The sequence below is a fragment of the Corvus brachyrhynchos genome, unplaced genomic scaffold (assembly GCF_000691975.1).
Source record: "Corvus brachyrhynchos isolate BGI_N302 unplaced genomic scaffold, ASM69197v1 scaffold101, whole genome shotgun sequence".
NCBI lineage: Eukaryota > Metazoa > Chordata > Aves > Passeriformes > Corvidae > Corvus > Corvus brachyrhynchos.
This window is the reverse complement of record NW_008237239.1, coordinates 9,436,026-9,462,336: the sequence shown is the minus strand read 5'-3', so window position 1 is coordinate 9,462,336 and position 26,311 is coordinate 9,436,026. Positions and strand designations below refer to the sequence as shown.

General features: G+C 39.2%; 1 protein-coding gene across 10 annotated transcripts in view; it reads right to left on the bottom strand.

Annotated features, from left to right (window-relative positions):
• Window positions 1-26,311, bottom strand: part of BCAR3 (breast cancer anti-estrogen resistance 3) — a 94,281-nt gene that overhangs the window by 990 nt on the left and 66,980 nt on the right. For 8 of the 10 annotated variants that reach the window (XM_017729888.1, XM_017729890.1, XM_017729887.1 and 5 more), the window contains 8 exons: window positions 10,330-10,458; window positions 8,802-9,244; window positions 8,107-8,207; window positions 5,694-6,328; window positions 3,064-3,179; window positions 2,110-2,281; window positions 1,789-1,912; window positions 716-928 (listed from right to left, as the gene is read on the bottom strand). In XM_017729888.1, coding sequence (XP_017585377.1) covers window positions 716-928; window positions 1,789-1,912; window positions 2,110-2,281; window positions 3,064-3,179; window positions 5,694-6,328; window positions 8,107-8,207; window positions 8,802-9,244; window positions 10,330-10,458 — 1,933 coding nt within the window. Of the gene's footprint in view, window positions 1-715; window positions 929-1,788; window positions 1,913-2,109; window positions 2,282-3,063; window positions 3,180-5,693; window positions 6,329-8,106; window positions 8,208-8,801; window positions 9,245-10,329; window positions 10,459-20,827; window positions 20,927-21,154; window positions 21,174-26,311 lie in introns of those variants that run through there. The other 2 variants (XM_017729895.1, XM_017729894.1) reach the window with 2 other exon arrangements.

Here is a 26,311-nt window from a genome sequence, read left to right as displayed (position 1 = left end):
TTCTCCCCAAAGAAGCTGTAGTGTGCTGGGTTCCTTTTGCACAATGATTTTAACAAGCTAATAAAACAGTGAAGAAAATCCTTTCCAGCTCTGACATTCTAGTAGCACACAAATGGCTCTAAGGACACTGGGACAGGCTATCATTTGCTCAGTTCTAATGAGCTAGAATTGTCATTATAGTCAGACCTTAAATATAATTAATGACATATACATCCTGCCTGCAGAAATTACTATATTTCTCCCCACTCTCTTAACTTTTCCACTGCAAGTTTAAAAAATAAAGTCACTTTATTAACAAGTTACTGCTTTTTGGCTGTAAGTGGTCAGGATCTCAATGCTGCAACTTGCACCATTGTAAAGAATATCTTAGGGTGGTATTTTAGTTGTAATAATCACAGTAGGAATTTTAGATTGTACAGAAGATAGGAAGTTATCCTCAGTCTTTACTTCAGTTGCCAGAAGGGTCAGCATATTGAGTCATGAGAACTTTGAGTATGTTTAGCAAAAATGCTTGCTGGAGAGCTGTAGTGATGAGTAATTTTCTGTCTGCTTTTAAATAATATTCATGTTGTCCTCAGACTGAGTTTCCTGCAGGACATTTGTTACTATCTCAGCTCCTGCCAAAGAGGAGAAGAATTTCTCTCTCTGACTTCCAGGGGCACTTGGCCAGGGACACAAGCCCCAGCTGATGTTTCAGTGCAGCAGTTTCTCCTACCTTGCAGCAGCTGCTCTGCTGTCAGGCGAAATGTCTCCGCATGCTGGGCGATCAGGCGAGCTGTGCCCAAGTGCCTGAGCATTATTTCACCACTTTGGTCACTGCTTTCCCACAGCTCCATGCCTTCAAAAACAACAGCCTGGCGCTCCATCAAGGTAACAAGAGGCATCAGCAATGGCACTGTTATGTTGTTCTGTGGAGCACTGATAGTTTCTGGAATAGAGTAACATATCAGACATTATTGTTAACTGAAGAAGGTATTGTAAATGCAGTGTTATTTTTTTGATTGGAACCTACTGTTTGTCTTCCATCTTTCAAATGGAAGACAAATATTCTTCAAAAACCTTACCTCAAATATACCTGTCCCACCAGTTTCCAGTGAACTGGCTGGGGAAGAAGACCAGGACAAATCAGTGTTGGAAAACTATTTGCTACAGGGCAAGGCTCTTTCGAATTACTAGATGCTGCCACAGAGATTTTAAACACTTTTTTAAAAACACAGACATTAAACATTTTCAAAATCAAGTCATTCCAATAAAAATAGCCATGAGGCTAAAAAGTTTTCACTGTCTACCTGTTCTCTTGGAGAAATGTTCTGAGAAATTATTTTCTCTGCCTTGCACTCCTTTAGAAACTAGAGCTGCAAAGATCCTGGCACAGGGGCACCTAATGTGACCAGAAAAATTACCAAACCCATTCTTTTTATTTGAGGATTCCTCCTCTGAGCCAATAGACAAAGCAAATAAGAAGCAAAAGCTGCCAGAATCAATTCTACTGTGAGTAAAGAGGTTTTTTCCCCGTCTTTGAGGCAATGTGTCAGTTTCTGCTTGACACAGAAGTATGGATGTGGGAAGAAGGTTATAGTCTGCAGGGATACAGGCACACAAACACATACTGATGTTTGGTTGGCAGACTGTTTGCTTCTATTTGTTATGGCATTATACAGGTTTACATAATCATTTTAACATACAATGCACAGCTGTGGAAAGAGCAGCTGCCTCATCTCCCCACGCAGGAAATCAGTACAGGGAGGGTTAAAATGTGGAATACAAACCGGTGTCACTCATACTCACTAGTCCACGCATCTTGTCCTTCGTGCAAAGCTTTGCAAGATGGTTTCAGCTGTTTTTCATACATAATGGCAGTCTGGGTATAACAATGTCTTAGAGCAGTCCAGGTTTGTTCTAATCTACTGACCTGTTCATGCAAAATAGAGAATACCCATTATGGACTCCACAACAAACGCAGGAAAAGCACACTGCTAGTCATAGTGTCGCAGAATAGTCATGAAGACTCTGTTCTGATGTCCTCTCTAGTCTTGATGAAATTGCTCAAATTAAATAAGCCATCAAACAACTCCACATTTTGGAACATAAAGAGAAGCAGATTTTTACCTGGGGCATTTCCAGTGCTTTCATAATGGCAGAAAATCCATATAAATCCCCTAGTGACTCCTTCAACTCCACAGCAACCTGGATGATCCTGTTTAATGTTGCTGCTCTATCTTCTACATTTCCTGTGCAACCCAAGATATCAACAGCTATTCCTATTGCCATGGTATTGTGCCTGTAAGTGAAACAATTTATGCAAATGATTACGAATTACTAAATTTACATGTGTTCAAGGAAGATCAGTTCAAAGGTGTATTTCTGTCTTTCTGTATTTCTGTGTGCTCAGCAAATTTAGTCTTACCAACATCTTTGCACCAAAACCAATAATGACATATGGAATAAATACAGGCCTTAAATTAATGTTTTAGTAACTTCTCCTGAGATATTACTAACTATACAAAATTCTGCTCAAGCAATGAATGAATGAACACTTTTTGGAAAATTGCCCCAATTCCCTTTGTCCTCCACATTCAAATCCTGTGACATGACCCCCCCAAAAATCTCAGAAATCAAACTACTGAAATATGAAGCAGAAAATGTACATCAGAACACCTTAAGTGTCCCCCTTAACTTGTGCAGAGGGTTTTCAGAAAGCTTTGCTGATAATTTTTTACTTTGTTAAATCATCTAGCCTCTTCCCACCTGCAGAAGGACACTATCTTTCAGTCTCCTCCACACACACCTCAGATAGACTATAGGTCCCCTGAATTTTAGGTCACTTGAGCTTGTAAAGGAGAGCTGATGGCATTCAGCTGTTCCAAGGACTGCTTTCAGCGCCTTTCCCTGTACTACACATGACAGTTGCTTTATGACCTTAGGGAATCTCTTCCTATAAACTGTACACATGAATTCAGGAAACTTGCAGGAGAGCATTCTTGGAGGAAATGAGAAGGGCAGTGCAGCCATGCTCCGAGCTTCTGGCCATCTGCCCTGGAAATGAGGAACAGGAACATTTACCTCTCAATCAGGTCAAGGCGCAGCTGATGTCCGTAAGGCAAGGTGATCAGTTCAAGACCAGAGTTCCCTCCCATATTCCTCCTCATCTCTTCAGAAACTTCTACTATCCTTGCCACCTGTCAAGTGCAAAAAACTCTGCATGAATAAAACTTTAACTGTTCAGTGCCTTATACAAAAATGCCAAGGAATTTTTTTTTTTACATGATGCAGCCATCAGAAAACATAAAAGGTGTGACCAAAATGCTTTATCAAACTCCATCCTCTGCTTCCAGAAAGAGATTACTATGCAAGTTCCAGGAAATGTAGTGCTCTCTCAGCCTGATCCTTGTCAGAGAAGCGCTGCTCCTTGCCTTAAGGACATACACACTTGCTTTGCCTTTTTCCTTTCTAAAAAAACTGCTCAAAATGTTTTTGGTTACACCACAGGGTCCTAAAGATGAATTAAGTTCATAAAGATGAATTAGCAAAAGGGCTAAGGAGGACATAGTACTGAGTGCCTTACAAAGTCAGTGTGTGAAAGCTGACACCCTCGCCAATTTGTCTTTGCTTTTTAAACATATTATATTAGCTACTGGTTATCTCAATAACAATTATAACTGCTAATAATAAGCAAAACCACATTAATATGATGGTGTAAGATTACAAACCAATCTGCCTGCAATTTTCTGATACACCCATCAGCAAGCTATTTTGTCTATGAAATGATGAAAGCAATCTGGGCTGCACAACAAGCCTCACCAGTACAAAACAGCACTGTAGAAAAACCTGTTTCACTTCTAGAGATGCAGGAGTGATACGAAGCCCCTGGAGACACTGACTGCTATTCCATCACAGGTATGCAAATGGCAAATACTCACCTCATCGCTTACCATATGGGTGATTCCTTATTAGAAATGTCATTATTTAAAAGGCAAACTGAATTACTGATGACACACAGAAGACATACGAACTTTAGCCTGGGTTCTCAGTACAAAGCATTCATTCTGGCCCAATTCATATGCCAATCTCATTGCATCATGCAGTTCTTATCAGTGCAGTCTATGCAACAAGTTGCCAGTAAATGGCAGGCATTGGCTCAGCACTCGGAGGCAAACATCAAATAACTTCTCTACCTGTCCCAGCTAGTTACTGTTCCTGCTCCAAAATCCAAAAATCTGTTTCTGCAAAGCCCTCCAATGACTCTTAATTAATTCCAGCAGGCTAGTTGGTGCCTTAGCTCCATTGCAAATTTACAGTATTTAAAATATGGGGTCTAATAATGAGCTAATTGAATATAATATATGCATACATACATTATATATAAACTTACTACTTCTCTAAGGCATGCATATCCTATACCTTCAAGCAACATACTCTTTAACAATATATTAAAGATAATTTAGTTATTAGGTTGAAGGAAGGAAGGAGAAAGTGAATTTTGGAACTAAAATGTTAGAGAATGCTATTAATACTCTTGGAATCATAGTAAAGAAGCCTCAATCTACCACTTCTGAGAAGAGTGAGCAGTTGTGGAGCTGAGTTTTTCTGAGTCATCTGGTCTGCAGGAAGCCTCACTTAGCAGCAGCCAACAGTGCTACTGAGGAGAGAAAAAGCTGTGTTTGCTGTTGGCAGGCCCCCAGCAGCTGGCAGGACTCACACACTCGGCTGCTCCAGGGAACTGCCCCCTCCTCAGGCCTACGGTGTCCATCAGTGCAGCAGCACCAGCAGAATGCTACAGATGTGCTTCTGGAGTATCACCATTCCCACTGCCCTCCCTGTCTGCAATGGAGTTGCCCACTAAGTAGCCATGTGTTTTGCTTCTCAAACTGTTCTTAAAAAGATGAAAACCACCAAAGCCCAGTGAAGTGGGGGGGTTAGATACCCACCGCACCATTTGGTTCCTGTAGCTGCTCTGCAGCAGGTACAGCTCTCAGTCATGCCAGCAAAATGGTGCAGATTTAACTGCAGTTACACAAAGTCATCATCTCATTAGGAGATGATTCTCCTGTCTTTCTGATCCATTAGCTGATCTTCAAGCCCTGGCAGTTGACCAAAGTCTACAATGTGAAAAATAGTTCTTTGTATTTTTTACATCTTTCTAAGCAATTCCACTAGCAGAGTTCTCTCACAGGAGAGGAGAGCACAAGTCCTGATAGCTATTTTCCCACACCACCTATCCAGCTGTAAGAGAGGAATTCAGACAAAAGAGCAGCCGGTTTTAGAAGTTTAAATATATTTAGTTCCACTGAACAACGTATATAATGGCCATGTGGCAACCAGGTCTGCCTGCTCTTTGCCCAAACGAGCTATTTCCTGCTGTGAGCAGTTCTTCCCACAGTGCTTCACAGCACAGAGAGCTCTTCCTCCAATACAGGAGAAAGGCTGAATCACAGGTATGCAACAACTGATAGGAGATTTAAAAGACATATGGGACTTAGAGAATTTGAGTCTAAAGTCAAGCATAACGAGAGACCTTTAGTCCAAAGAGTTTGTGAACATTTTTCTTCAAATGAAAAAAAACACCTAAAAATTCCTGTAAGCAATACAAACATTACATTAGCTTCAAATCTACCCATTATTCTTTTCAAATCAGTTCTTTTGAAGTCTAAACTGGGACAATATAAAATAAAATGCATGATCTTTTTTTTTACCTTGCAGTCCATTCTAAGAATATGCTGTGCAATAATTTTTGGGTTATTGTTGGTGCAAAGCTCCTTAACTCTTCTTAACATGGATGTTTCCAATGGCTTGTTTTCAGGAGGAAGTAGTTTGGATTCAAAATCATTCGGTTTAAAACTAGACACCATCTCATAGACTGGTACAGAAAAGATGCTGTCTTCCTCAGCCATCTGAGTTGAAGCTTCTAAAGGATCTGCAGTGTTCATTGTAGGATCATCATCAAGGATCAAATAGTTTGTTTCAGAGTGCCTGAATGTTCCCCTCTCCTTTTGTGTCAGATGTTCCACATAGCTGTTTTTCTGACACAAGTGTTGTTTTGTTGCTGTTGGATGCCTGGCAGGGTTTAGTTCACAGTAGTGTCCTTCAGAACTGTGGGAAGCCAAAGGAGAATCTGGGGGCTTCATCAGGGGTGCTTTGCTGGGTTTAGGTGGAGGCTTTGGACAGAGTTGACTGTCTGATCCTCTAAGAGCTTCCCCTAGCAGTGACTCTGATGTGACTTTCTGAACAACTGTGGGGCTTAGAGATGGTTCACTGCCTGTTCTAAATGCAGGTGAGCTTGGACAGGAGTTTGCATCTGCTTCAGGTAATCGAGATGGATGTCTTGAACCTGTAGGGGAAAACAGTGTTTTAGAAGGCCAAAATACATACAATTCCTGGTGCCTCTGCCAGGGTTCATGTCCTAATGCTATTTCCTAAGGATAATATTGTCAGATCATGTTAATTATTTGCTGGCAAAATGGTATATTTTGAGGAATGACCTAGCCAGCAAATTCCATTCACTTGCTGATCCTCCCAAAATCGCAAACACATGGAACAGCTGCACCATAGTATTATTCTGTGGTAATGCTGACAGTAATTCCAGTCACTGCTGCATACATAGGCTATCCTGTCAGAGCTGGACAGCCTCCATGGCTTGGAATAGGAGGTTTCTTTGTAACCTGATCTAGACTATAAAAACAGCAACTTCAAGCCGCACCGTGTAAAAGGTGAGTCAGTCGTTTCTGAGAACGACAAGTTTGAGATGAAAGCAAAACTTCCCAAAGTCAAGCCCGAACCTGAACTAAAGTATGGAAGGAATGAATTTCAGGAATGCTAATCTTTTTGTGAAACAGAGCTAGTTTGAAGAGCTGGAGAAACACAGCCGTATACTTCTGTGTATTTATGCCTCATCCTGTACCCGCTGCATATGCAAACCTTGGCATCCAATATGGGATGAGTCCTGTGTCAGACATTCCCAATCTGCAGTTCTCAGCGCATTTGCTGGTATCTACAGCAAAATGGCCAGTTGCATTGTGTGGGTGTTACTGCTTGATTCCAGATATAAAACAAAAACTCCAAATCCCAGCCTGTCACCATCCTTAAGCAGTATGGTAACAGAACCTACTCAGAGGATCCTATGACAAAATGCACAGCAGTACTCTTCAGGCTGTTATAATACCAAAATGAAAGTATCTGCAGCCATGGATTGGAATAATCAATTCAACTACAGATGGACGGAAACTTACTTTGTAAATGTCTGTCCATCCCCCTGTTAAAACACAGGAACACACCCTTTCTATCAAAATACAGTCTCACTATACAAATACTTAATATTCTCTTTGCCATAAGAGCTCTTCCTACAATAGGCATGAAAAATTCTAACAGTACCATATTCAAAATGAGCAGCCTTGGAAGTCAAATACTAGTTTGTCCACATGGGAAGAGATGCATTATTGCAAGCTTCTATAGACAAGTGTGTTAGTATGGAAACAATTGCTTAAACCTTTGAAGAATCTGAGAAATAAAATGCCCCTATCAACAACTGATCCAACACCCTGGTTCCCTTGCTTAGGATGAGAGTGGCTATGGAACCAGCCAGCAGCAAAAGGAATGAAAAGCAAAAGGGATGGAGGGTAAAAAGATTGAGGGAGACGGAAGAACAGAACTGAGTACAAAGGCCTTGCTAGTGTTTTTCTCCTAGAGAGGAACATTACCTCATCTGCATAGTTTACCCTGAGAAAAAGTGGTTACCAGAATTTCCATGAAACACCACTTCTACTACTTAATAAAATTTTGTCAGAAAGACATGAGTGAAACAAGTCAGTTCTTGTCAAGCACAAGTGAGGAAAGGTAATACCATCAAAAAAGGTATTAATGCCAACCACAGGTGTCATTTTTTTGGTGTGGAAGCCTGCTGCGTTGTGTGCTAAGGTTCTCAACTAGCTGGTGCGTTGTAAATAAAAATCCTGTTCCAGTGACTTGAAGAGCAAGCAGTGTGCTAACACAGCTTACAGTGGCCATTAAATATAACTGTATTTACAGTACTCCGAACATTCAGCAGTCTCACTTTGGTCTGAAGAGTAACAGACCACCTGGACACATGAAACTTCTGATTACAAAACATACCTATTAGCAGATAGCTCTCTGATTGGTGAGCCTTTAATGGGAATCTTTTCTCCAGAACATGATCCAAACTAGCTGGCTGGCTACCACTTTTTTCTTTGTTTCTGGGGTAAACAAAAATGCAAACAAAACCATATTAATATATACAACACTTAGATACAAATCTAACTGTCAGAATATATCATAACCAGTGCAAGGATCATTAGCTTTCCACTTGGGCAACTTATGATAATAAAAGGTACTTCATTCATTCATAAACTGCTGTTGTAGTGGCAGTGAAATGGGCTATACCATGCATCCTCCTGCAGCATTTATGAAGGTATTTCTTTGAACATTGAAACTTTCTAATGGAACATTTGATTTGGACACTGAAATTAGGACCCATTATCCCACAGTTGGTGTTTTTATTTTGGGAGTCAACTATGGAAAACCAGACTTCTCCGGAGCAGCAGCAAGATGTTATTTTAATCCTTTGTCTTACATGGTCAAGATTTGCCAAGTCACTGCAGTGCTGTTGTGCTTCCAGAGTCTACATTTGCTCTCACTTTGTAGATTTACTGATCCTCTGCTAAAAATCAGCAAACCCTCATGTCTGCTGTTCCATCTCAAATCAGAGTGAAAACTCACATCATCACCTTCATTAGGAGCTGATACACTTAACTCCATTTCCTTCCATAAGGACAGCAAAATTAAGGTACCTCAAAAGATTTCCTCTGGGTATGCTCTGCTCCGGGGACTGCATGCTGGATATACCAAGACTCAGCCTTTTGGCAGTTTCTGTTTTTCCTTCGGGGGTGCTTGCCTCTTTTTGTTGGACTGGGGTTACACCGTATTTTTCTTCTAGACACCTGAGAGGCACAGTCCTGTTGATAGGCTGAAAAATAATTGCTCCACTCTGCTTTGATATTGGTGTGCGATTCCCAACATAGTACCTGACTAAGCCAGGGATAGTGTCAAAACTTTCCAGTTCAAACTGATACTGAACACGACAGTAGGCTTCATTGAGTCTTAGAATTGTTTTGTTGATTTTAAAATGCTGAGGGGTATTTTTCCACTGACAGGTAAGAACAAAGTTCCCAGGACTGGAGAGAGAATCCCTAATCAGAAAATCTCCATCTCTCTGAACGAGGCCTTCTGCCACCTTTGAGGAGAAAGAATTACACAAAAAATTACTTTCAGAATCAGAAAACAATACGTTAACACAAAATATTCTTAAACACAGGAATTAATTTGGCCACACTGGGAGGACAGACAAAGCCACAAATACAAAGCAAGCAGGAAGTGTGGTAGAAGAATGATGTCTCCAATTCTAAATTAAAAACTCATCCCACAACAGAGATCTGGAAGGGCTTCTTGGAAGGAGCCAGCAGCCAGAAGCTGACCCACTTTTGCATGTGTATTCCTTCTAGTTTGCTAACAGAAAATAAGGCATGAAGGCAAAGCAGTGACCCAGGATTTTAAGTTTAAATCATCTGAATATAGAGTCACACTGAAGTTTAGAAGCCATTAATACAAGATCCTGGATTCCGCCCTTTCATTGTTACCTTACACGACAGAAACTTTCTTGTTTTTATTCTTTGTGAACACTGCATGTGAATACTACTGACTAGGAAGAGTCAGAGACATCTTGTTTTTCTGTTTTGAGTTAGTCCTTTCATGCGATAAAAAGGACGCCAAGAGCCAAGTGCCGAATGTGTGGCAGCTGAGCTGGCCGGGCCCCGGGGCTGAGGGAGGCCAGCAGGGGGAGCTCCAGTGGCTCTGGAGGCTCCAATCCAACCCCAGCCTTGACACGTTTTTGTAAGGATCAAAATTGAAGTGATTGCATTGATTTTGTTGCGGCATTTTTCCTCTCCCCCCAGTTCAAGTGCAAGAAAGAAAATAAATAACATTTTAACTTTCGTTAAGAATATTGAACCACATTAATGTCAGTGTTCTCCAAACAGTATGTGGTCGTAAGTATTCTCAAATAAAGCTTAAATTCCATTTCCAGATTTACTCAGTGCACAGAAATCCTGAAATACATCTATTTTCCACCAGGTCTGCCCTGCATACTTCCTCGGCCCCATTTTATGCCAAGCTATGTGATAAATACTATAGCTTTCATACAAATAGGCATTATGTTCCTACTAAATTAATTCAGGCACCAGATAGGTGTATAGCACTTCAGTGAAATTCTGCTTGTCAATAAAAGCTCAAAGCACATTTGGCAATGCAAAGACCACATACCTGCCGAGGAATACGTCCGTGGTACCAGGCATGGCTACGCAAGTCTTCACTACTCAGCTGCAGCTCCTCCTCTAACTCCTTCTTCAGTTTTTCCGGGCTGTTGTCCATAACTTGCCTCTCCCTAGAAAACTGCAATAAAAGATTAAAAGCTTCAGCTGTGCCAAGTTTAGTGATTAACATTTTACCTGGGTTATAACTTCCATCATATGACCTGCACTGGAATGCAGGTGCTGCTTTCAGCAGGCTGGCTTGGCTTTGCTCTCTAGATTGTATTGCAAACCCCAGCATTCTGTGAGATAACATGTGATTGTTCTACACTGCACAGAATGGAGCAAAGTGTTCTGTCTGTACACCAAACTAATAATGACACACCTACAAAGTCACTTCTCTTACTTCCTCTTTCCAATAAGAGTTCTAACTATATCCAAAAAAATGGAGCTGGACCCAAACACCCTGTTCCAATATTCTTTGTCCTGTTTAAACTTCCATTTAAAATTTAGATTCTTTACCACCAGCCCACTTTGAACCCATCTAGCTAAGAACATTCCAGGCTAATCTGGACACACTTAGTTGTTAATTAATTCTGTTGCACTAAATTTGCCAAAGTAAAATTTCAATCTTAAAGGGCTTACTCCTAATGGTCATTAAATCTGCACATCCAAGATGTTCCCTTCCTAAAGGGCCTTGTTGGTCTTGTTGCCCCTTAGCATGAAATGCATCAGTTTTGCTTGAAGACATCTCCATCACCACTATACAACTACTGTAAGATTTTCTGGAAAATTTCTGCCTTCATCTCTTCTTGGAGCACAGCTTTCATGCTGGCCCACTCTGGCTCACTAGTTCTTATGGGTGCAGTGTTGCTAACAGTGAGGTGCAGGATCTTCTCCGGAGCAGCCACGTACTCCTGCATAAGCACTCAGGGCAGGAAAGTACTTTGGACTTCCTTTCATTCTCCAAGGGCTGGGACTCTAGCCCATCTTTGTTGCGCTGAAAAGTTTCAAAAGCCTGCGAACATGTTCTACACTGATCAAAGAATCAGAGTATACCCTCTCTTCAGAGAAAGACCATTTAAAAAAAAAAAAAAAAAAAAAAAAAAAAAAGGGATAAGGAGAGAGAGAGAGGGGGCCTCCAGCTGGTGCACAGACTAAAATGCAGCATTTTGCTCCAGTGCATTATGGTTGTTTTTCTTAGGTCTGGATATGAGCCAAAGCTCACCGGTTCCTTTAACTGACACACTGATCCAAATAAGGAACACATGCATTATTTTAAAAAGAACTGGGAAGGCTTGCCCACCAATTCCTGTTCTTTCCATGAACACTGCTCTCTATAGCTTTTTCTTCTTCACAGTGAATACTCACAGCACCTAACCATGGGAGCAGGTGGCACACATTTAACACTTCTTTCAACAATCCTCCCTGCAATTTCAGGCAGACTGAATTACAACAAATTACCAGACAGCAGATTTTTGGTGGGATAATGCCAGAGGAGGCATCCTGCTGCCAAGACAATTTAAACATGCTGGGAGCCAGAGAAATTCTGAGATAAATTCTCCTCTTCTCTCTGCTTTTCTCAGAGAAAACTAAGGCTTCTCTTAGACAAACACTAGTAGCTAAAACAGAAAGGTGGAAGATAAAAACAACCTGGTAAAGAATCACTTTTCACCTTAGTTTCCCTTCTGTGAACCAGAATAAGGTGTTATTTATCCATAAAAATCTGGTTCAAAATGGACAAGCATTTTCATCAATAAGTAAATTCTTTGTGCATTTGTACATCAAGGTTTTGCATCAACTCCTTCCAAGCTTTATGAGAAGTCTGTGCAGGAAGAAACCATGCCACAAAAAAAAGAGAAGACCTTCACTGAAAAGGCTTGTTCATAAACCCATGTGCAACATGAAGAAGTGAAGTTACTGGATATAGAAGGAGTAACAGAAGAGGCTTGATGAGGACTGAAGTTCAAAACCATATTGAAGTATCAAAACATAGTCAGGTAAAGCCAAAAATTCCTCCGCCACCCCAAACCCTTGTGACCTATCAGACAGGACAGGTGAAGGACCTCTGGCATATACCTACTGCTTGTATGTCCCAACTCAAATGGCTGGGAAGCCATTTAAAGCTGACTGGCAATGATTCTAAAATTAACAGCCATTTCACTGGCACATCTTAAGAGAACAATAGTAAGTCTTATAACATCTACACAAGCTGAAGGTAGAATGAAGAGCACACAAATTGAGCTGAGGCTTTTCAAGAGTACCTTTCCCCCTAATTGCACAAGGAAGTGGCTGGAGAGCTTTTAAAATACCCCCTCCAGGGTAAACAAAGGCATCCAGCTGCAATGGTGTTACAAGCTCTTGAAGTCACAGCTGTGTGTTTTGCTGATCTTCTGAGAGGAACTATTACTGTAATGTGAATCATGTTTAAGGTTTAAAAGATGCTTTTGACTGAATAGAGATCTTAAAGAACCCAAAGCTATTACAGAAATTGATATCATCATTCCAAAAGCATCTCACTGTATCTCAGTGGTAGGCGGAACTATTGTAAATAGAACAGACTATAGGATACAAAGGCAATAACTGAATTTGCTTAAGAGAGTAATACTTTTAGCCAACAAAAAGAACTATAGGTCTTTACCAAAGACCTATACAGGATGAAATGGAGTAATTTCATCCATGGTACTGACACGAATTATCTTAAAAATATCAGGATGATCCACTTAGAGATACCCATTAATTACAAATACAGCATAGAAACCTAGAATTTCTTCTGGTGGTTGAACAGATTTTTCATTACTCAAATGAAGTTAATGAGATACATACTGCATTTGAACTACATCTAACAACACAGCAAGAAAAACATTTAATGAGTTCAAACCAACTAAATTCTTAACGTTCATAATTACTGATTTGTTAAAAATCCTCTCCACCATGGAATATACTCTGATTGCCACAGAGGTCAGTTATCTCCTGAGATGAAGCAAACATGCTTAAATAAACTTCATGCAATTCAGAATTTAGTGAAAGAACTCCAGTGGCTAGCACAAATCCCAGGATACACAAGGGGAAAACTGCCTAGGTAAGCAAGTTTAGTTATAGCATGTCTTCCTGGACAGTTGTTTGTTCACTGACACTGATTTCTTATAGAAACTATGTCTACCAAAGGAGATTTGTGACTGATGAACTGTCTGTAATCTCACCAGCCTATACCCTTCTATGCTAAACACTACACCCAAGGCCTCTGCTCTGGAAGAATCTCTGCATACAGTGAACTTCACATCATGCAAGGCTCAAAAATCACTCCAGGCACAACCTGTGCAAGCCTGTAAATAAAGAAGAGGGTGGGCTTACAACAATTATTAGCTATGCCAATTTCAAAAGAAAAGGTGACTTACTCCATACAACACAATGCAGATACTTCAGCCTCATTTCCCAATAGCACCCAAAAGTTAATGGACAGCAATGGTAGGCTGTAAATTTGCCCTAATTTCATAGTGACAAACCTGCATTTAGGAGTATGTCCTTGTTTTATTTCTTCACCTAAGACACTTTGTTGGCTCCTAGTCCATGACAGAAAGAAAGCTGAATCTACATTTACAGCTAGATAATGAAGTGGATGGTAAAAAGAAATTTAAAAATAGTCTAGGGAAAAATTAAAGACTTCCATGTATTTTGCAACAAAACATGGTTGAAGCAACACAGGGAAGCTTCCAGTTTAAATACTTTGAGATCTTTCATAGTAACAACCCTGTCAGATATCCCTGGAATATAAAAGCAAATCAAGTCAGCAGAACTGTTTTCAAATACAGATGCTTTTCCTGACCTACAAAGAACTCCCTGTAAGTATGTGCTTTCCAGAACTGTTTGTTCACATTTTAGTTGCATTGTTTCCAGTCCTGGTGCTATTTTAAGATATTTCTGCCATGCTGACTTTTTGTGCACAGGTCCTTAAAATAAAAATATACAACTACCTAGCAATACGATATTATCAACCTCTGGCAAAAACCCTCAATCCTGCTTACATACACTATGGAAAACCTAGAGAGCCAAGACTTTAGAAGGAGGGAAAAAAATTCAGTCAGTAGTTAGTGTTTTTAATAAACTAAGAAGCTTCATGGAAGTTAATTACGTTTCACAAAGGATTTCTACTTCAGGGCCATTAAAACAGCAGCTAACTGTGCTTACAGATATAACAAGCTATCCTTGATGTTACCTATTACTTTACTTTTTTTTTTTTTTTTTCCCAGGCAAATGTTAATCTAGCATACCAAAACCTGGAAAATATCGAAGTTTAATGAAATAAAACATCAAAATATGATCTCATTTAAAGCAAATTTGAAGAGGACTTGACCTACCTACCACAGTATGCTGTACCTCTGAAATTTGTGAATGTATTTTGATGGGAATTTCTCACAATAATCTGCTGTTTATGCATCTAAGGGATTACTTTCATGTGAGTGAGTGGCACTCTCCAAAGGGAACTCGCTATATCAAGCTCTTGTGTCAACCATCCTAACAGAATTTATCACAATAGATTGTGCTGAATAATCTACTGTATGAGGTTGGTAGTAAACCAAAAGGAAGTCCCACAGTTATTTCTGTATTGTTATTAATCAATTCCTCTCTAAGGTGATGATGTGTTTGGTTTATTGTTTTGATTTTTTTGTTTGGTTGTGGGTTTTTTTTCTTTTTCTTATTTTTTTTTTTCCTAAGACAATCTGAATTATGAGGGAAACGCTTTTAATTTTAGACACTGTTTGGAAGTGGTCCAAAATCTGTCATTCTAGATCCCTCATTCAGTTCGGATAAAGCCAAAATTCACATCATCTCTCTTTGTATCCTTCTGGCAAAGTATTATTTACACAAAGCACAGCCAAGGACTGTTATGGGTAGAAGACTAAAGGGGGCCACATTTCCATCCAATCTCAATTACTTCCTGGTGCTTTGCACAGCTCTGCCAGGTGATACTTAAATAAGCCCAACAGGCAGCCTTGGAACCACCTGATTTCCTGTTGCCTTGAAGGTTTAAAGAAAAAAATAAAAAGAGAAGAGATAGTTATTAGGGATAAATGAGAACAGCTTTGTGAAAACTGAAGTGTGATCTGACTGAGGAAGAAAGTCAAGTCTGTACCCTTCCCAAACTTTTAGTACTTTGCCTAAAGTTTAGTAAATGTACAGAATCCATCTAAACCAAACCTATTTCAGATTTCCCACAAACCCATCTTTTCTCCAACACTGGAGGCCTGCTATATTTGCTTAAGTACACCATGAATGCTGAAGTGTGACTTTCTGACCGTGTAAAATCACTAGGTCCTACAGAGCCTCCAAACAAATGAGGAAATGGGAGAAACTTTGTGATTAACAAAAAACTTAAATTTTGTGAGATTTACCTAGCTTTTAGCCAAGTGGATAATTTAACTGAAAGACCAACTGACAGAAAATATGAAGGGGATGTTGGGACAAGAACAGGAAATAACAACAGGGAAGGCAAAGATGTGAAACAAGAAAGAAGGGATAGGACACACAGACACAGGACACCAAAAGCATCTGGAAAAGTGAAAAATAATAAAATTCCTCTAATTCCAAGCCACTAGACAGCAATCACCTTGTTCATACAAAAAATGAACATTTTATTGTCAAAGTTCAAATTCTGGATCAAGATATAATTCACTGCCTGCAGAGATCCCATCAGTCTTCAATCCTGTGCCCTTGTGATCCTAATCAGACTGCCTATCTGGCACTATGAATACAAGCATTTTAAAATATACAGTTATGTGAATTTATAATATGTCTTAATGAGTACAGTGGATTTAACTTCACTTATAACTCTACTAACTGGCCATCAAACCCAACAGATTTGCACTGAGAATTTTCATGTAGAACCAATTCTTCAATATTGTTCAAAAGCAGTCTTATTTTGTCAGTCTTATTTTCTCCTATAAAGAAAAGCAGCATCATTGGCCAAGGCCTTACAAAACAAAAACACAGACAGAGTGATTTCTGAAGAGTTTTTTTGAGAAATAACTAACTGGAAAAAGGGAGTTTCTAAACACAGGAACCCATTTTCTGATTAACTTGGAAACTGAACTATAGCTGGTGCAAGGCTCTTCACAGGGGCAGAATCTTGCACCAGCAGTAGTTTAGAGGGCACAAGGTTCACACAGGACTATAGCAAGTGCTGTGTTAAGTAATAGGAGGTACAGAATGGGTGATTTACTCAGAGAGATGAATTAATACAGGAGAATGGCAATTTTGCAGCCACAAGATTTCTGTGTGCTTCTTTAGGTAATCGGTGACAACTTTTTAGGTTAATGATGAAAAGATAACAAATTACCAAGAAAACTTTCACCATGACTGCAATGGCTCTTTAAAATCAAATAAACTCCATCATGTGCATGTTCTCACTCTGCTACTATGAACAACAAAAGTTGCCTGGCACACAGAAAAGTGGCCAATTTTTTCTGGTTTTGGCTGTGATAGAGTTAATTTCTTCTCAGTAGCTGGTACGGTGCAGTGTTTTGGATTCAATATGAGAACAATGTTGATAACACACTGATGTTTTGATTGTTGCTAAATCATGTTTATCCTAAGTCAAGGACTTTTTTGGTGTCTCATGCTGTGCCAGTGAGGAGGTGCACAAAAAGCTGGGAGGGAGCACAGCCATGACAGGTCACCTGAGCTGGCCAAAGGGATATTCCACACTACAGAACATCATGCCCAGTGTATAAAATGGGGAATTACCTGGAAGCGGGGCTGATAGGAGTTCAGGGACAGGGTCTGACATCAGTCAGCAGGTGGTGAACAACTGTACTGTGCATCACTTGAGGTTTTTCCCCCTTTGTTATTATTATTATTTCTTATTATTATATTTTACTTTATTTAAGCTACTAAATTGCTCTTTTATCAACCTAGAAGTTTTAGTTTTGATTCTCCTCTCCATTCTTCTGGGGGGTGGGATGGGGTGGGTGAGTGGCTGTGTGCTGTGTAGCTGCCAGCTGGGCTCAAACCACGACAACTAATAAGTAAGATACTGGTTTAGAATGAAGGAACTAAAAAAAGTCTTTCAGTACAAAGATCAATTTAATGTCAAATGAAGGTAATGGGAAAACTTAATTGTAGTGGATTCAACAACCATTTCCCACTACAGTGCCACACTTATAACAAATTCTATAAATCTTACAACATTTCTATATGACCACATTCAGAGCTCAGAGAACTTAATTTCTGGAATACAGATCCTGAGAAATCCTGAGTTGAGAGTTAGTCAAATCATAATCCCCTCGCTCGGTGATCCTAGAGATTTCCATTTCCAAAGGGAAATGATGTTAACAGTTATGTAGGGGGTTTCTTTGTTTCAATCTGAGACATACCTAAATAAAAGGTACTACCAAGAAGTTAAATACATAAATACCTACTGAAGAATATTCCCATCAAACAGATATCAGTTACAGAGCACCAGTGGACCCTGTGTTATCTACATATTTATGACAGAAGATAATCAAACTTTTACTGCCATGTAACTATAAAATTACCATGGGAAATTGAAAATAATTTTATAAGACTCATCAAAACTCAAACTGAGCAACAAGACAACAGGAAATCAATGTTACGGCAGCTATACAAAATTTCACATAATTTTTCAGCAGTCAGTCTTTTCACATCTGCCCCTCTCCAACAATAACAAATCTAACACTGAGAAGGCAGACCCACAATGCTGGGCTGGTGATTACACGTAACTCGCGTGTTATCAAATCCAACTGCCTCCACAAACATGCTGAAACTGGATATATGAAGCCTGAGGATGCCAGTGGAACAGATTTAGATCATCACACACTGAAGAAATATTAATTAAGATCTACTATCTATTAAAAGTGTTTGCAATTCACCCAAGATAAGAGATGGCACTTGCAATAAGTAGCTGCTTATAAAAGGCTTCTTACGCACGTCACATTCACAGCATTAGTGCATCACCCAGTAATGTGCTACATCAATGTGCTGGAAGTTACAAAACTTGGCAGTCCTGATAACTGGAGTGGCTTTCCCCTTTTGCGCAGCTTCAGCTGAGGGTGAATCATAGCAGACAATTAAGAATGAAAATACTTGAACTTCAAGGCCCTTCCCCTTCTGATCATGACAACCATACTGATTAGTACTAAAAAAACCCTGTCTTGTGGCAAAGTTGATTTCATTAATTCAGACCTCTGCATTTTTTAAGTCACCATTTATCACTGATTTAGTCTTAACCTACTTCATCTCTTCCCAAAAAATGCAAATTTAAAGAAAAATATTTTGGCTTGGAAGTGGCACAAGTCACTATTTAGTATTTTCTCTTCACTTTCTTCTTTTTTAAGCACAAACAGGAGCCCCCTTGCCTTGAAGTTTCTCTATTTCCTTCAATGTAAAAGCTGACCTTAACAGTAAACAGCTATAAAAACCAATTGACATCATGAAAAGTACTGACACATCATGACTGAAGAGTTGATCCAAGCTCAGATGTTCTGCACTGATCATTGTATTTTCTATTAATGCATGGGAAAATAAACCCAACATCTGCTGTTGAGATCCCAATTTCACACACTAAAATTAAGTGCCGCAGAATGTGAGTGCTCAAGTGCTGTACTGCTTTCTGAGGTTTGGTGGGACACAACAAGGCATCTCTGAGCTTGGTGACATACTGTTTTCAAATAATTGGATAACACAACGAATATATCTCAACGCAGAAAAAACCTGAATCTCTCAGGGGTAGTTGAGAACTTCAGCATGCTTATTTATGGATCAATTTGGTATTTCATTACACTTGTACTTACTATTAAAACCAAGAACCAACTTCATCTAATTACACAAACTGATTTTGCTTGAAGTTTTTTTAAAAATTAAATAATAATAATAATAATAATAATAATAATAATAATAATAATTAGAAACCTGATGACTTCATTTCATACCATCTTATTGTTCATACTATCCTAGGCCCTTTGGCATTTCACAGAATCCATACCATTGGGCCCCAAGGTTCAGACCTTACTTGATTTGACCACCGGCTGTTTCTATACCTACAGCCATTTTCTCTTCAGCAAATGCACCCCAGATCCCTACCATCCAAACTTCTTAAAATAGCAGTTCATCAGATTTAACTAATGCTAAATCTGCATACTGGAACACATGCATTCAAATCTATTTTAAATGCTACAAATCTCTTTAAATAGAGCCTTATTTTTGAAAGATCCCAACTGTAATTTGTTTCTACATAAAAGGTTTTATTTTTTACCCTCCATACAGCAAACACTATTAATGTTTCAGTTTCTCTAGAGACTATATGGATTAGACTAAATGGGAAGTTGCCATGACAACACCACCGTTATTTTGGTCTTAGAAATTCATGCCAAGTTAAACAAAGGGTATATGCATGGTCAAGAACAAGTTTTCTAACTGTTCTGACAGCCAACAATAAACCCCAATGGCATTTAAAAAGTTATAGAACCGAAGAACTAAGCTTTAAAACAAGAACAAAAATTAATTACAGCACAATTGAGCATCTTTTGCACTCTACTGTGATGATAATTGCTGACACCTGTCCCAGTCAGAAGAAGTCAATCTGATCAGAATCCCTTTTTCTGTGTGTCCAAAAGACTGAGCCCTATACCCCACTTTCAGAAACAGACAGTTACAGGGCTAAATCACTGAAGGTGAGAGAAGGGGGAAGCTGTTCCCAACTTTTAACTGCCTCTATCAAAGTTTGAAAGCCAAAAGGCAAGACAACAGCAACCACATCCTTCCTCATTGCAAGTTCTCCACAGTGTTAATCAAAGAACAATTCACATGTAATCTTAAGTAAAAAGATTTAAAAGCTGAAGTGTAACTCACAGATCCTCAAAAGTAGTTAGATGCCCCACATGACTACAATTCCCCAGTCGCTTAGACACTTCTGTAAGTGTGACTCAAAATGATTATGAAGGCTTTTCCTCTGCTTATAGTGCATATAGAGCATTTTTGCATAAAGTAAATTATGTCCCTGCCCATGGCAGGAGGGTTGGACTAGATGACCTTTAAAGATTCCTTCCAACCCAAACCATTCAAGGAGTATGTTGCAATTAAAAAAAAATCTAAAATATAAGAACAAATCCAAAATTGTCTGAAGCATTTAAAAAACACTTGTGCTCCTGAGCACAATTGCCTGTGTTTTCCTTAAATAGGTGGAAAAAGTTAGGGAACCAAATGGTCTGATCAGTTAAATTCTGAAAACTTGAAAATTTTCTAAAATTCTCCTCAGCAAGTCCCAAACCTTTTTAAGCATTTAAGCATTTTTACTTAGTCCCTAAATATAAAGACAGCCAGCCTCAGGCTCATAAAACTGCAAGTTGTTTAAATTTCTCTCTGAGACAATAGTGAATTCTAAAGGTGTTCTTTAGAAGAGAAACACTCTGTACCATAGTATAAAAACAAACACTTCTAAAAAAAAGCTGAAAGCATTACTGACTAGCACACTGTAGTTGAAAAAGAGCACCTACCTTGACTCTGATAATAGACTTACGATGATAAAAGCAGCAAAGTGCTGCTATCAGCATTTGAAAAACATTATAATCCTTCGGCATTTTCAGTTCTGCTGTTTGTGGTTCCTCACGACTGAAGACGAACAGTCACTACTAGCAGTGCTCTGAGGTTCAGCAAGCTATTCAGTATCATCACTGCCTACCAGAGCTGCTACACCCCCCTACTCACATATCAGCCCGGGACACTTTCCACAGCTGAAGCTGATACCATCAATTCAGTGACCGCTGGCTTCCAGCATGCCATATACAGAGTGCCAGAATCCTCATGTGATCTGTTTCACTCACCAGTGAAATCCTAGCTCCTCTGTCTTGGTATCCCCCGGCTCAGAGATGTGTTTAAGCCATCAGCACAAGGCAAACTTCTCTTCCTGATGAGTTACAATACCTGTCTCCCTGTGCTGATAAAGGCTTAATCAGTTGCTCCAGTTCAATCAAGCAACATCTATGCCTGCATCATCAATTATACACACATAAAAGAAAAAAAAAAAAAAGGAAAAGGAGTTGATTACTGTTTGACAACTAGGAATTGAGCTTTGGTAACCAAGGAAAATGATAAATATGTTTATTTTTAATTAGGAAGCTTCTGGCAGACAGTCCTTGGAAAAAACAGCAAGAAACCAACCCTGTAAACGTTGTCAGTGTTGCAACCAAGGTACCTTCAGCATTTAAAACTCTCCGTGAACAGCTTTATCTTGGTGATAGTCCCATGGGACTGTGCAAATCGCTTGAGAAAGAAAGAACTGAATTAATGAACATGTCTGATTTGGCAAAGTAAAAGTAAGCACTACAACAAAATAAAAAGCAGCAGTTTTATTTATGCCTGTGATTCCATTCTCTTGGACAGCACAGTCCATAGCTTACTGACCAGTCAGCAGACTGCTCCTCAGCAAAGAATCTGTCTGACATACCTCAAGGCCCTCTCAAGAACCAGGGCAAAAAAAGGCAAACAACTTGGGTAATTATAATAACTGTAAGAGACAAGACATTGCCTCCATAGCAGCCTAGTTAACAGATCTGGTGAAAGAAAACCAGATGGACTGGATTGAGCAGTACAAGAAAGCCTGTAACACTTAAGAATGACAAACTTTGAAGAGATCAATCAATTATTACTTGGGTGGTACCTAAAAAATATAGAAGTCACAGATATTTTATATCTTGGATTAGGAATAAATTAATGCCAAGGAGCAGTTAAAATGAATAGTTACTTGTCTTTTTCATCAGCAACAAATATATTACATAATTAGTAGGACACATATATTAAATGCTTATTGATGTCCTCAGGTATTACTTGCAAGGTACCTCTCACCTAATAACAGAGTACTTCTTTCCCACACTGACTGAACAATGGGAAGTGCCCTCAGTGCCTGCATTCAGCAACAGGAACTGGTACACAAACCAAGCAGCAGCACTAAGAAAAGACATAAAATGTGCACTGACTTTCAAGGAAAATGAGATGGAGTGCCTATCTGAAAAGAAGAGGAAACCTCAGTGTTGATAACAAGGAAATGGAAGTGTGATGTGCTAAGTTCCCTTACCTATCTGACCACCTAAGGTTTGCAGGTACCTACCACCAAGTTAAGCACCAAACCCAGAATGTTCATAAAGATAGCCAGACTACTTGGCCATGTGTAGGAGATGCTGTGCCAGAGACTCCTCTGAGAAAAGGAAAACAGGGTAGAAATAAAAGAACAGAACATTAAATGGACTTTAAAGTAATAAACCTGGCAACAAAAAGGATGTAAGATTGGCCGGAGAAGAAGCTGAAAATACTAACTTTGAAGATGAAGTCCTGCTGTAGACTACTTTATGAAAAACTCAAACAATGAATGAGTAGATAATATAATAGGAATATGAAAGTACCCTCCTTTTCTCTTTGCACTGTGCTGCAGCATATTTTAATTTGAGTTCTTTTTCCACTTTGAGGAGCTCCATAGTATTGCTTCAGCAGGTAGCCAGAGAAGAGAAGATTAAAAGATACCCTGCAAGACTTCAAACCCCAAAGCCTCAACTGTGATTCTTGTTTCTTGACTGAAATTTTCTGGCACTGTGGCAGGACATCTCATCAAGGACTGTATTTTTAAAGACTATTAATCAAAAGTTCTCATAATAACACCCTAATCCAATTTTAAAACTGGAGGGGCAGGGAGGAGGGATGATACCTTGCATCAGCCAAGGTGTTTTTGCTTTATAATGCTGGCAAGACAGTATCACACACTAAGGTTTCACATGCAATACCATGAACAGAAGCTATCAAGACAAGCAACTCAAAGTACACTAAGTGACAAGAAGGGCTGTTAGGATGACTTAGCTATTTTGGCAGCAGAAACAACCAATTTAGCAGTGCAAAATAAGGTGGACCACTTCTGCTCTGAAAGTAACTAGAAGTTCCATAAAAGAGTTCTTTATGGGGTTGGGAAAAAAAAAAAAAAAAGGACAGGAATACTATGACTTATCAATGTGTAAACCTACACTGAAATTTAAACAAAGGTTCTCATCCATCATCAAGAATAAAAGCCCCAGTTTTTCAAGAAAAGGAGGATTGGACTGGCAGGTCTAATACAAATGGTAACTGCCAGTTCCTTATTTCCTGTCTGTAAATCAAAAATTATGTATGTTGAGAGAATGCCAGAAATAATGAACCTTAAAAATGAATACTGTACAATTTCATACATCAGCTGCTGATGCTTTTTATCAACAGTATAACTGATAGGAAAAAGGATACTTTATTTAAATGGTAAATTAAATTTTTTTTTTACATTAAACTAGTGGGATTTTTCTTTTTATTAAAGGTTAGTATGACTTCTGCCTAGATAGGTCAATGAATGGATGATAACCATTGCAAGACACTGTGATATAGCACTATGAAAATTAACATTACTGGAAGGAATCTCAAAGAGTATGTGAGAAACCTCTGGGTGGTACTATGGCATTTCCTGCACTGATGGCTATCATGGAGCTGTTTTCAGCCAGCATGACTGAGGACAACCTTCAGGCTGCTCCAAATTATGCTTCATACATAGGTAAGATTTACATTTTTAAATACTGCCTCAGAGAAACAAAGGATAGCTTAGTCACATTTTCACTCTCCTGCCCTTCAATTTTTTTGCTGGTACTTTGGGTTCTTGGACTCCTCATGTGAGAAATAAACCCGTTTCTTTTACCTTAGAAACATCAAATACAATCCTTTTGCTAAGACATCTATTGACGTATTTCATATGCTCTCCAGCACCAAAAGGTCAGCCATCAGCTTTATTTCTTTGTTTTCAAAAGTTCTTCCTAGAATCTTAAAATATCTTATAATCCCTTAATCTGTTTCTGTGGATGGCTGGCTGGATTATTTTTGATAAATTTGATAACTAAGCTTAATAAGAAAAGATTTTTAAGTTCATAGAATCCATGGCCACATGAGTTCACTTGAACATATGTCCTGTGTTGAGTTCCTAATAGCCCATTAGGAAGAGAAATTAAGGAGCCTCTGCTAACCCCATCTGTTATTACAAAGCCTCTAAAGTTATTTAGGATTTTTGCATGGTCTAGTTTAAATTACATTTACCCAGTGCTCCCTTGACACACCTAAACTGTGTCCAGCTCACTCAGAGCACATTGCATATGCAGGAGTTTGAGGTGTTCGTGCAGGACAGTGTGAACCTGCTCAGGGGGGATCTTCTTAGGCTGCTTTAATTGTACAGGTCAAACAAGAAAAAACGTAGGGATAATTTCTTTAGTAGAGGTCAATTTCTTTTTCTCTCATCACAAAAAAAAAAAAAAAAAGAGGAAAAAAAAATTATGCAGCTTCAAGGTTTTAAGTGGCTCAAGTAAAGCAACCACATTCCATAAAAATATAAATGCTTGAAAACTCCCAAGCTGTCTGAAGTTATCACAACAGTCTCCAGAGCTACAAGCCATTGTTTTGAACCAAACACCAGTCAGGCTCATGGAAGTGCTTAGAATTCACACACAAAATTATTATGATTTGTGATTTCGTATTAGAGAAAGAGAAGCAATTTCAGACTAAATTAGATGAGGGAATTGTTGGCTTCCTTCTTTGCTTTGCACTGCTCTATTCATTTAAGCATTCAAATCAGCCTAACAATATTCAGTGAAATACACGTAATGCTTTAGATTTCACTGCGCTAACTGGAAGTAAATAATCCAGGCAGGAAGCCAGCTGTAAATGAAAGGAGGCACGGTGTACTGTACAAGGGTCAAGAGCACAAATCTGATTAGATACAGCCCAGAGCCGGCCCCAAGCACTGCTGCTGAACGAGTGACGTCACATGAACACGGACGTGTCCCCATTACACAGGGCACGATCCAGCTATGGTCTGAGGGCCTATGGCTACAAAATGGCAACTCTGGGGTTGGAGTAAAGTACAACAGGAATAAAATCTGAAAGAAAAAACCCAAAGAAAATCAAAGAACTTAAATCTCCAGTTGAAACATTTTTCATTTAATACATAAGAGTTTTTGCTGTAACTAGTTATTTATTCTTTTTAATGTAAGAAAAGGTCAGGAAACAGGGGAAAACTGATAAATAATTCACCCATGCAAACAACATCTTCGCAACGCCCACTTCCAGTTAGTTTTAGCAGTAAGTCCTTCAGGTGTGGCACATTGCCTCTAACAAAGCTCTGGGGGGTGATGCCTCCAAATACAGGTAGCACCCAACTTTACATCTGAACGCTTGTTAAAGTGTACAGTAAGTGGAAGAGAGGGGAGGACAACACTGTCAGAAAGCTTACTTTTACCTGTTCCTAACTCAAATGTCTACAGGCACATAAAGTCCCAGGTCCCAGCTCATGTCCTACTATTCCTGTCTCAATTTTTAACAGAACTGACTCTTTCACGTTCTCTTGGATAACCTCACTTCCTGCGTGCTGTTGTTGGTGCAGCCTCTGATCATAAATCAACAGACAGAGCTGCAGCTGTAATTACCCTTGTTTGCATTGTGAGGTGTGGCATGGGAGAGGTCAACATAATTTCTTCCTCCTTTCTATCATGGTTCCGTGAGGCAGTCTCAGAAATGTGCTGCAGTTGTACAGGAATAGTGAGAAAACAGAATTTGCATCTATTTAGTTTACACTTCTGCTTGAATAAATCTCTTTGAAAATCTGCCTCATATGAAAACTCAGGTTGGCAGGTACAAGAAATAAATGCCCAACCTGCTTATGAGCTTCCTACTAGGTCCTAATTTGCACTTTAAGACAACCAAATACCTTGAAGATGTATATGTTTTAGTTATAAAAGATCAAATTTTTTCAAAGTCATCTGGCAGTAGGTCTGGCTTTCTTATTAGACCCCTTCCTATTATGAATCCACCAGCAGGTTTTATCAATCCCACTGAAAACTAACGTACATATTCTTGAGCTCCACCTACTGTCTGCCAACCCACGTACAAACATGACATGATTTTGTAATGGGTCACCTATTTTTCCTTCAATT